At 61.6% G+C, this 10794-nt stretch overlaps 1 protein-coding gene across 1 annotated transcript; it reads left to right on the top strand.

The window, feature by feature from the left end:
* The first annotated feature begins 405 nt into the window (after positions 1–405).
* Positions 406–1053, top strand: LOC139705051 (splicing factor 3A subunit 2-like). Its single transcript, XM_071609240.1, has one exon. It carries the CDS (start codon positions 406–408, stop codon positions 1051–1053), a length of 648 nt encoding a protein of 215 aa, XP_071465341.1.
* The last annotated feature ends 9741 nt before the right edge of the window (positions 1054–10794 follow it).

The raw sequence follows: 10794 nt of genomic DNA, 5'->3' as shown, positions 1-10794 counted from the left end.
AGACCTGGAGTTCCGCCTGGCCACTCACTGACCACAGACTTTCCCTTATCTCAGGGACTGGCCAGTTCCAAAGAGAACCAGCCCCTGGGCTTGGATGCCAGACACCCTTGCTGGCGGACTCTACCTCGAGCCGTTGGCTGAAATTGGGGCCAGTGGCCACAGCCTGCTGCAGGCCGCTCCTGCAGAGGCCTCTGAGAGGGCAGCTCGGGCAGCACTGTCCTGGTCACTCACTGGTCACTGCCTGGCCATCCTTCCTTCCGGGAATGGCAGCCATGTTCCAGGGTGCTGTCCGTCAGGGCTGGTCTCCCAGCCAGGTGAGTCCCTCATCTGCTGGTGCCTGGGCCTCTGGCTGATTGCTCTGTAGCCGGGTTTCCCCGTGAGTCGGAGACGGTTTGATTGCCAGGGATGCGGTGTTTTCCTGCTGTTTCCAACACCCCGGCCTTCCCACCTGCCTGTACCCCACACCCGGCACCCCACACCCGGCACCCCACACTCTGCACCCGGCACCCTGCGACCCGCACCCAGCAACCAGCACCCCACACCCTGAACCCCACACCTGGTACCCTGCACCCAGCACCCCACACCCACACCCCGCACCTGGCACCCCACATCCGGCACCCCACACTATGTATCCAGCACCCTGCAACCAGCACCCCACACCCTGAACCCCCCACCTGGCACCCTGCACCTGGCACCCCGCATTCTGCTCCCAGCAACCTGCACCAGGCACCCTGCACCCGGTGCCCCACACCCTGTACCCCACACTCTGCACCCAGCAACTTGCATCCCGCACCCAGCGCCCTGCACCCCACACTCTGCACCCAGCACCCAGCAACCAGCACCCCACACCCAGCACCCCACATCCTGAACCCTGCACCTGGCACCCTGCACCCGGCACCCAGCACCCTGCACCCGGCACCCCCCACCAGGCACCCTGTACCTGGTGCCCCACACCCAGCACCCAGCATCCTGCACCCGGCACCTGGCACGTTACACCTGGCACCCCGCACCCAGCACCCCACACCCCATACCCTGCACCCCACCCAGGCCTAGTGCTTCCCGCAGTCTCCAGGAGTGGCCCAGCCTGGCAGGCTGCCCCACAGCCTCCCTGCTCACCCACTTCTGGTCAGACCCAGCCCCAAGGGCCCCCTCAAGCCCTCCATAGCCAAAGTCACCCGGCCCTCCCTGGCCCACTGTGGTGACTCCCGCTGCCCCTGGCTGAGCCAGAGACCTGGGCCTGGGCCTGGAGCCAGGGGGACAATGACTGAGTAGGGCAGACCAGTGGGGTGGTGGCCCTGGGACCTGTGGGCAGTGTGGGCCAGCGTTCAGTGGAGCTTGAGTCTCTGTCTCCCCCTCCCATCATCCATCTCAGCTGCCCAAGGTCCCAGTCATCTTGGGGACCTCACCGTGGACAGTCACTGCACCCACACCCCGTCTGTGCACCGTGGTCCAGCTGCCCTCTGACCTCAGGACACTCCACCCCTCCCACCACCCCCAGCCCCGGTGACATCTGCGCCCACACACCAGGCCCACCCTTGGTTGTCAGAGCTCCACCCTGACCGTCCCCACTCCTGCCTGCGGACAGCTCGGCCCCAGGATCGCCACACGTGGAGGCCTGGGTGCTGCCCCTCGGCCGGGTGCTGCTGCCCAGCCCCACCCACCTGGGGCTCCTCGTACTCAGACCTTCCTCAGGCTCCCACCCCTGTCCCAGGCCCCTCCCCAGCTGGGGTGCCCTGTGCCCAGGGGACTGGACAGGGCTGGGGGGGACTGCAGTGTCCTAGAGACTTGCCCAGAGTCAGAGGGAGCCACCGGGTCACTGTTCTCCATTCTTCCACCTTCACAGGTGTGCGAGGCCCCTGCAGGACCCAAGAGAGGGACAGGAAGGAACAGCAGTGGGCATTCGCGTGGGCAGTGGCTGCACAGACCCCACCACCACCAGGGCTGAAAGGCAAGGTCTCCCCGCAGGGGCAACAGCCCACATTCCAGGTCACCTTCGTCCCCAGGGCTCCTCAGGACCCCTGGACCCCTGGCATCGGCACACAGGGTCTCCAGGCCCCGCGCCAGGGGGATGCCAGCTGCAGAGCTCTGGGCCTGCCCGGTGGCCATCCTGGTGGAAGTCTGCCCTGGGAAGCCACCAGGCCCTGGGCACCTTGGAGAGGGGGAGAAAGGGCGGCTCCTGACCACTGGGTGGGGTCAGAGAGAAAAGGAGTCCAGGGCCAAAAACGCGGGAGCCAGCCAGAGCAGCCGGAGGGACGGAGCTGCCGCCACAGGGGACAGGCCTGCAGGGAAAGCCAGGGCAGTGTGCGCCAGGCGGGGGCTGGGATACTCACCTGGGGGGAGTCGGGCTTGAGTCTCCTGCCTCCACCACGCAGGCAGGAGTCGGAGAGGGAGCTGAGCCCAGGGCGAGCTCGGCAGGTGCCCCAGGCGCTTTCAGAGCAGCTGTCCGCCCACCGCAGGGTGGTCAGGCAGGGTCCTCGGGAGAAGCTGGAAGAGCTGGACAGGGGCCGCCCTGGGCAGAGAAGCCCGGAGCCCCAGCACGGGCGGCAGGAGACCCTCAAGTTCATGCAAATGGCAGAGGGCCAGTGAGGAAGAGCAGGGGGCCTCAGAGGCCAGTCCTACCTTTGTGGCTGGAGAGCCCAGAAGGCCCAGGTGTAGGCGCACAGGAAGCCACCGAGGCTGTCAGAGCCAGGCTCAGGCCAGTCATGTGGTCAGTGGACCAGAGCCAGAGCGCAAGGCTGTCCCTCGTGGGTCCCTCAGAGCACCCTCAGATGGACAGAAAGCGGAAGGAGCACGCACACCGAGCTCCAGAAGACCCCAGACGCCCCCCCTGGACAGCGAGAGGCCATCTGTGCAGTCACAAGGGCAGAAACCACAGAGACAGCGCCGTCCTGTGGGCGCTTTGGCCAGGGTTCTCAGAGACTCAGACCAGCAGACAGACTGACAGCGAGGAACCGCTCAGGCAGCCCCCCAGACACAAGTCCCCAGGCCCACGGGAGCCAGGGGGCACTCGAGACTGACGGCAAGGAGGCCCATGTCCAAGTTCCAATTTGTCCCTGGAAGCTGACCACATCCAAAACACCCAGGACCAGGCTTGACCAGAGCCCTGACACCTTGCGGCTCAGTCAGGCTGGCTGGACCAGTGGATACTAACATTCAAAATGTCTCCCAAAAAGACACCCAGAACCTTTCAGGGCATTGCTGACCTCTGGAGTCCCACAAAGAGAATCTCCACAAGGATAGCCAAGGGGCCCCTGTCTCTCTGGGCACTGTCCACCTTGGCCTGCCAGGCGTCCTGCTCTCTGGCCCCCACTCCTTCCTGTCAGCCCTAATGGGGGCTCAGCCATGCTAACCTTTGCGGCCTCCTGGCCCAGCGCTGGCACAGAGGGCCCTCAGATGGACAGCACCATTGGCAAAGCCAAGAGCAGCTGCTTGGGTGGGGGGCACAGGTGCCCCCTGGTACCTGGATCCTGCCGTGCTGGACCTGGAGAGTAACCCAGGGGGTGGCAGACGGCAGCCCACATGGGAGCCTGCATCCCCAGCTCCACCTGCCTGCTGGGTGACTCCAAGAAAGTCCCCACACCTCCCCGCCCACCTGAAAAGTGGATGCCTGGACCCCCACCCCACAGAGTCATCGAAGGTCAGCAGGTAGGTTCCACTGCCATTGTCCCAGGACAGCAGGGTCACGGGCACAAGTGAATGGGGTCGCCTGCCATCAGCCACCCCAAACACTTGCTGGAGGATCCCTCCAACCACAGCACTGCACAGACAAGGTCCTGAGGAGCAGCAGGGGTCACTGGTAATGAGGGGCCCAAGAATGCCCCTGGCCTGATCCCCAAGACACAGCACCAGCTCCCCAGGCTGCAGAGTGTGGCCCAGGAGAGCCACCTGGCAGCACTCTGCCTGTGATTGTCATCGGAACTCCCAAACTGACAAGGGGAGAATGGGTGGAGGATGGATGGATGGACGAGTGGATGGTTGGAAGGGTGGGTGGATGGGTGGATGGGTGGATGGATGGGTGGGTGGGTAGATGGATGGGTGGGTGGATGGATGGATGGATGGGTGGATGGATGGATGGATGGATGGGTGGGTGGGTGGATGGATGGGTGGGTGGATGGATGGATGGATGGGTGGATGGATGGATGGATGAGTGGATGGATGGATGGATGGGTGGGTGGGTAGATGGATGGGTGGGTGGATGGATGGATGGATGGGTGGATGGATGGGTGGGTGGATGGATGGGTGGGTGGGTAGAAGGATGGGTGGGTGGATGGATGGATGGATGGGTGGGTGGGTAGATGGATGGGTGGGTGGGTAGATGGATGGGTGGGTGGATGGATGGATGGATGGATGGATGGGTGGATGGATGGATGGATGGATGGATGGGTGGATGGATGGGTAGATGGTGGATGAATGGGTGGATGGGTGGATGGATGGGTGGATGGGTGGGTGGATGGATGGATGGATGGGTGGGTGGGTAGATGGATGAGTGGATGGATGAGTGGATGGGTGGATAGGTGGATGGATGGGTGGATAGGTGGATGGATGGGTGGATGGGTGGATAGGTGGATGGATGGGTGGGTGGGTAGATGGATGGGTGGATGGGTGGGTGAATGGGTGGGTGGATGGGTGAATGGGTGGATGGGTGAATGGGTGGATAGGTGGGTGGGTGGGTGGATGGATGGGTGGATGAGTGGATGGGTGGGTGGATGGATGGATGGATGGATGGGTGGATGGGTGGATGAGTGATGGGTGGATGGGTGGATGGGTGGATGAATGGGTAGATGGGTGGATGGATGGATGGATGGATGGGTGGATGGATGGACAAGTAGACGGTTGGAAGGGTGAGTAGGTGGGTGGGTGGGTGGGTGGGTGGGTGGAAGGATGGGTAGATGGGTAGATAACCAATGGATGTTTGGTGTGTGGATGGTGGATGCATAGCTATTGAATGGATGGAGTATGGGTGTGTGGATGGGCGGATGCCCAGTGAGGGGCAGGCGGGTGAACGTGTGCGTATATGGGTGGTGGGTGAGTGGGGATAGGCGGACAACAGACAGGCATATGCAGGGGCTCCCAGGACTAGCAGAAGACGAGGGATGTGCTGCCTAAAACCCCAAGAGCACATAGATCTCACAGAGAAGCCTCCTGAGGACGGCTAGTGACTGCTGCTGCTACCTGCCGCCCCGTCTCCACCAACCAGAAGACCAGGACGCACCACGGCAGGAAGCGCCTGCCCCATGGCTGGAACCTTCCTCCCAGAGAGGAGGCTGATGATGGTGAGAGCACCTTACAGTGTGGCAGGAGAGGGAGCTGCTCACACCCCCCTGGTAGTGGCACTGCCCTCTGGGGATGCCCCGCCGCGCCCTCCCAGGGAGGCACAGATGGCCCTGCTCTGCAGAGCCATGAATCATGGATGGGTGGCCTCCCAGCGTCTCCTGGGGGGTCTGGATCGGCTGCGGGAGCACACACCACAATGGATGGCACCATCACAGACCACACTTCTCACTCCAACATGTGAAGTAAATATGTTGGAAATAACCACATCACGGGAGAGTCCACTCAGCCTCTCAGCCACAGGTGGAGAACACCCCAGGGGCAAGGGGTGGAGCACCAGCCCTCCCAGCACCCCAGGACACAGCTGAGAGGTGAGCCAGATGTCCCCACCAGCCCACCTCCTCCACCTGAGAAAGGCAGGCCCAGGACCGGGCTCAGCCTCCCTCCCACCTGATCCGGAAGCCACCCCTGGCCTCTGACCAGGCCTGACTCTCTGGGCACAGGAGATAGCCCTGGAGCATCGGCACACAGGGCCGTCATGAGGGACCCTCCACACCACACACCACACCTCACCAGAGGAACCTCCGGAGCCTCCAAAGACACCATGAACCTGTGTGAACCCCTGGGTCTGAGTCATTCACTGCCAGAGCGCTCCACCATCACTCCAGGGCAGCCACACCTGGGGTTACGAATGATGGCCCAAACAAAGGTCTGTGTTTTCTTCCTCTCAGGAAAAAGACATGAAGCAATGGCCAAATTCCTCCCTCTTGGTCCTCCCCGGGCCCTTGCCAGCCCGCTGCCTCTGATCCCTGCTCTGCTGCGTTCCTGGATTGTCACAGAAACCTGGAAGACTCGTCCCTCTTTGCCTAAGCAGAGCCAGAGTCAGGCAGCCATGGGGGCAGCTGGTGGCGTCCATGGGGAAACAGATTGCTCTCTGCTCCCCGCTAACGGAGACCGAGGCTGCAGGGCTAACACAGACAGGGGCCCTAGGATGCACAAAGGACCCCAAGAAGCCAGCACCCAGGACCTCTTGTGCAAGGAAACCAGGGCAATGGGAGAGGCAGGCCTGGGGCGTGCGGCGGATCATAGCACCACCTCCCACCCCCACAGCAGCCTCCTGAGAACATAGTGAGCACATCAGCCTGCGATGGAGGGAGGATTGAGTGGGCAATGGGAGAAGGACTCAGGGTGGTGCAGGAGGACTCATGGTAATGCAGGAGGACTCAGGGGTGATGCAGGAGGACTCAGGGGTGATGCAGGAGGACTCTGGGGGTGATGCAGAGGAGGACTCAGGGGTGATGCAGAAGGACTCAGGGGTGATTCAGAGGAGGACTCAGGGTGATGCAGGAGGACTCAGGGGTGATGCAGGAGGACTCAGGGGTGACGCAGGAGGACTCAGGGTGATTCAGAGGAGGACTCAGGGGTGATGCAGGAGGACTCAGGGTGATGCAGGAGGACTCAGGGTGATACAGGAGGACTCAGGAGTGATTCAGAGGAGGACTCAGGGGTGATGCAGGAGGACTCAGGAGTGATGCAGGAGGACTCAGGGTTATGCAGGAGGACTCAGGGGTGATTCAGAGGAGGACTCAGGGTGATGCAGGAGGACTCAGGGGTGATGCAGGAGGACTCAGGGTTATGCAGGAGGACTCAGGGGTGATTCAGAGGAGGACTCAGGGTGATGCAGGAGGACTCAGGGGTGATGCAGGAGGACTCAGGGGTGATGCAGGAGGACTCAGGGTTATGCAGGAGGACTCAGGGGTGATGCAGGAGGACTCAGGAGTGATGCAGGAGAACTCAGGGTTATGCAGAAGGACTCACGGGTGATTCAGAGGAGGACTCAGGGTGATGCAGGAGGACTCAGGGGTGATGCAGGAGGACTCAGGGATGATGCAGGAGGACTCAGGGTGATGTAGGAGGACTCAGGGTGATGCAGGAGGACTCAGGGTGATGCAGAAGGACTCAGGGAAGATGCAGGGAGAACTCAGGGTGATGCAGGAGGACTCAGGGGTGATTCAGAGGAGGACTCAGGGGTGATGCAGGAGGACTCAGGGGTGATGTAGGAGGACTCAGGGTGATTCAGAGGAGGACTCGGGGATGATGCAGGAGGATTCAGGATGATGTAGGAGGACTCAGGGTGATTCAGAGGAGGACTCAGGAGTGATGCAGGAGGACTCAGGGGTGATGCAGGAGGACTCAGGGGTGATGCAGGAGGACTCAGGGTGATGCAGGAGGACTCAGGGTGATGCAGAAGGACTCAGGGAAGATGCAGGGAGGACTCAGGGTGATGCAGGAGGACTCAGGGTGATGCAGAAGGACTCAGGGAAGATGCAGGGAGGACTCAGGGTGATGCAGGAGGACTCAGGGGTGATTCAGAGGAAGACTCAGGGGTGATGCAGGAGGATTCGGGGGTGATGCAGGAGGACTCAGGAGTGATGCAGAAGGACTCAGGGAAGATGCAGGGAGGACTCAGGGTGATGCAGGAGGACTCAGGGTGATTCAGAGGAAGACTCAGGGGTGATGCAGGAGGATTCAGGGGTGATGCAGGAGGACTCAGGAGTGATGCAGAAGGACTCAGGGAAGATGCAGGGAGGACTCAGGGTGATGCAGGAGGACTCAGGGTGATTCAGAGGAGGACTCAGGGTGATGCAGGAGGACTCAGGGGTGATGTAGGAGGACTCAGGGGTGATGCAGGAGGACTCAGGGGTGATGCAGGAGGACTCAGGGGTGATGCAGGAGGACTCAGGGGTGATTCAGAAGAGGACTCAGGGGTGATGCAGGAGGACTCAGGGGTGATGCAGGAGGACTCAGGGGTGATGCAGGAGGACTCAGGGGTGATTCAGAAGAGGACTCAGGGGTGATGTAGGAGGACTCAGCGTGATGCAGGAGGACTCAGGGTGATTTAGGGGCAGACACTGAACCATGCTGAGGAGCAGCAATACCCTGAGAAGGTGTGCTGTGACCCAGCTCTGCCCTGTCCCCGCAGGTGGAGTGTCACTGGTGTGAGCCAGGAGCACAGCAGATGCTCAGGTTGAGATGCTGCCCACAGCATGGCTGTCACCTGCTTTTGTGCCCCCAGTTTGTCTGGATCCCTGCTCCAGAGCCGGTTGGAGGCCTCGGAGAGCTGAGGGGACCCATTGCCCACTCTCTGCGCTGCCGGCATCCTAACCTCTCCACGTGGAGGGCGGAGGTGGAGGCAGAGGCTCACTGCTGTCCTCCAGAGCCTGGGGAGCTGACGGAGGCTGAGGATCCGGCCAGGAGAGGCCCCACACAGGACCCCAGTCCCCCCCCCCCGAGCTCCTGGCGTCTCAGCAGCCAGCAGGTGGCTTGGATTCAGCCCACTGAGGGTCCCAGCAGGACACTGGAGGGGCAGATGAGAGGAAGCTGGCCCAGCAGACACTATGTGCAGTGGCAGGGCAGAGCTGGACCGCTGGCCTGGGAGCGAGGGAGCATCTGCAGGGCCGGCAGAGACCGGTTGTCCCTGGAAACCTCTCTGGAGGGGAGGTGCTAGCCGGCCATCACCACGGCCCCTGTCCACTGTCCCGACACTCCTCAGCTTTGTGGTGACCTGGAGAACTGCACGGTCCTCCCAATCAACCTCACTGCCAGGCAGGTGGCCGTCAGTCTCCAAGGCAAAGGCATGTCCGTGGAGGACAGCCCTGGTGCACACAGCCCCAGAGTGCGATTGTGGGTCCTGGAGGTGGGAGTCCCCTAGGGTCCGTCTCCAGAGGGCGTGAGGGTGTGCGGGGATCACCTCCAACTCCTGCGAGGTCCCTGCTGTGGGGGCCTGACGACCCTGCAGCAACAGGTTACTGGACCCTGTCCAAGGGAAGCAGGAGTCTGCACGTGACCTGAGCCAGCGTCCAGGCCACCCCTGACCTGCCACCCCCCCACCCACTGTCAGAGGTGTAAAGAGCTGGGGGAGCAGGGGACCTAGGCTCCGGTCACGTCTGTGCCACTGCAAGGTCACCACACAGAGCCCTCCATGAACACGAGGTCAAGGTCCGAGCAGGGTTGCCAGGGCTGGGCAGTGGGCCAGCACCTGGGTTCCATGGTGAGGAAGCTTCTGGCCCCTAGCACCTGTCCCCAAACTCCGGGTCAGAGCCCTGATTCTCCAGCAGACGCGTGGCCTCACACAGGTGATTTTGCTTGTTTTGGTTAATTACCTGACGGATCTGGTCTCGACTCTGCTGAGAAGGGCCAAGGTCTGGGAACAGAGGGACAGTGGGGCTCGGAGGACCAGGGAGAGGGGCTGTGCTTTCTGGGTTGGGACTAAGCCTTTAACTAGAAAGCACTTCCAGAACAGCATGATGTGAGCATCTCAACAGAGCATTTAGAATAATCCCTAAAATAAATATGTCAGACGCATAATGGGGTGAGCCTTCTGTTCGCCCCACAGCTCAGGAGCCAGAGGTCACCCACATCCCAGAGCCCAGGGTCCCTCCAAACCCGAGGCCCCAGGGGACATCTCAGGTTGTGTTTGGGCCCCTGAATTTAAAAGGAGAACCATCATCTGACCTGTGTGCTTCTTTTCTGACACCCTGTGACGGTCGTCCTTCCTCTGGGTGTGCGGGGCCCGCGGGCAGCTGTCCTCCGACCAGCACAGGGGCTCTGAAGTGGTCGACTCTTTCATACACGCCTTGTCAGGCTGGGGTGGGCTAAGAATCACAACCTCATTCTGACTTTCCAATCCTAGGTCCACAGGACCCAGACCATTTACCTAGTGATCCGCTCGGCTCCTCAGCAAAGTTCATCATTGATCACCGGCAAATTTCCCACCTATCCATCTGGGTGTCTGTGGCCCCGGGCCTTGATCCTGCTCATGAAGAAACACCCGTCCCACAGGTCCCTGTGGGGCTCCTCCAGGAGGGCAGGAGAGCTGGGGGCAGAAGCTGTCCCTGGTGAGCAGGACCCTGGGCTCCCTGGATTCTCCTGGGCGCTGCCGCCCTCCTGTCACGCCCCTCCCTGTCCCTTCCCCGGGCACCTGCCACCCCTGTGCTGTGCGGAGAGTCCCATTCAAACACCTGCTGTTCTGGGGACCAGCTCCCGAGGCCTGTCCTCCACGTTCAGTGTCCGGATGTCTGTGGTGCCCACCGAGGACCCACTGCTCCAGGTCTCCATGAACTTCGCCTCGGGGAGCCGGCCCCACGGTGGGGTGCAGCCGGCTCGGATTCAGGACAGCCCAGGGACACCCTCCTCTTCCCAGGGTATTTTTCAAGCCCAAACATTGTGATAAGGAGAAATACATTTATTTTCTATGTGAGCTGCTGTCTCCCACATGCTGCTCACATCTGCCTGACATTTATTCAGCATCCAGTGAAACTCCTGATTAACCTAGGCTTCTTTTCCAAAGAGGAAAAGCAGAGACGTGGGAGTGTTTAACCTCACCCCTGCATCACGAGGCTCCGTGGGCCACAGTGTGAGAGCTACGGCCTCCCGCCAAGAGTCCCCTTGGGCAGCACAGGGCCCGCCAAGCCTTCCCGCTGCGGACACTAGCTCAGACGTGGGGCACCTCCCAGCACCTGG

The sequence above is a fragment of the Marmota flaviventris genome, chromosome 3, assembly GCF_047511675.1.
Source record: "Marmota flaviventris isolate mMarFla1 chromosome 3, mMarFla1.hap1, whole genome shotgun sequence".
Taxonomy (NCBI): domain Eukaryota; kingdom Metazoa; phylum Chordata; class Mammalia; order Rodentia; family Sciuridae; genus Marmota; species Marmota flaviventris.
The sequence above is the reverse complement of the archived record's forward strand: the minus strand, read 5'-3'. Positions and strand labels throughout refer to the sequence as shown.

Coding starts and splice junctions, on each gene's coding strand:
- LOC139705051 (XM_071609240.1), top strand. CDS start 406: ATGCGGTGTTTTCCTGCTGTTTCCAACACCCCGGCCTTCCCACCTGCC.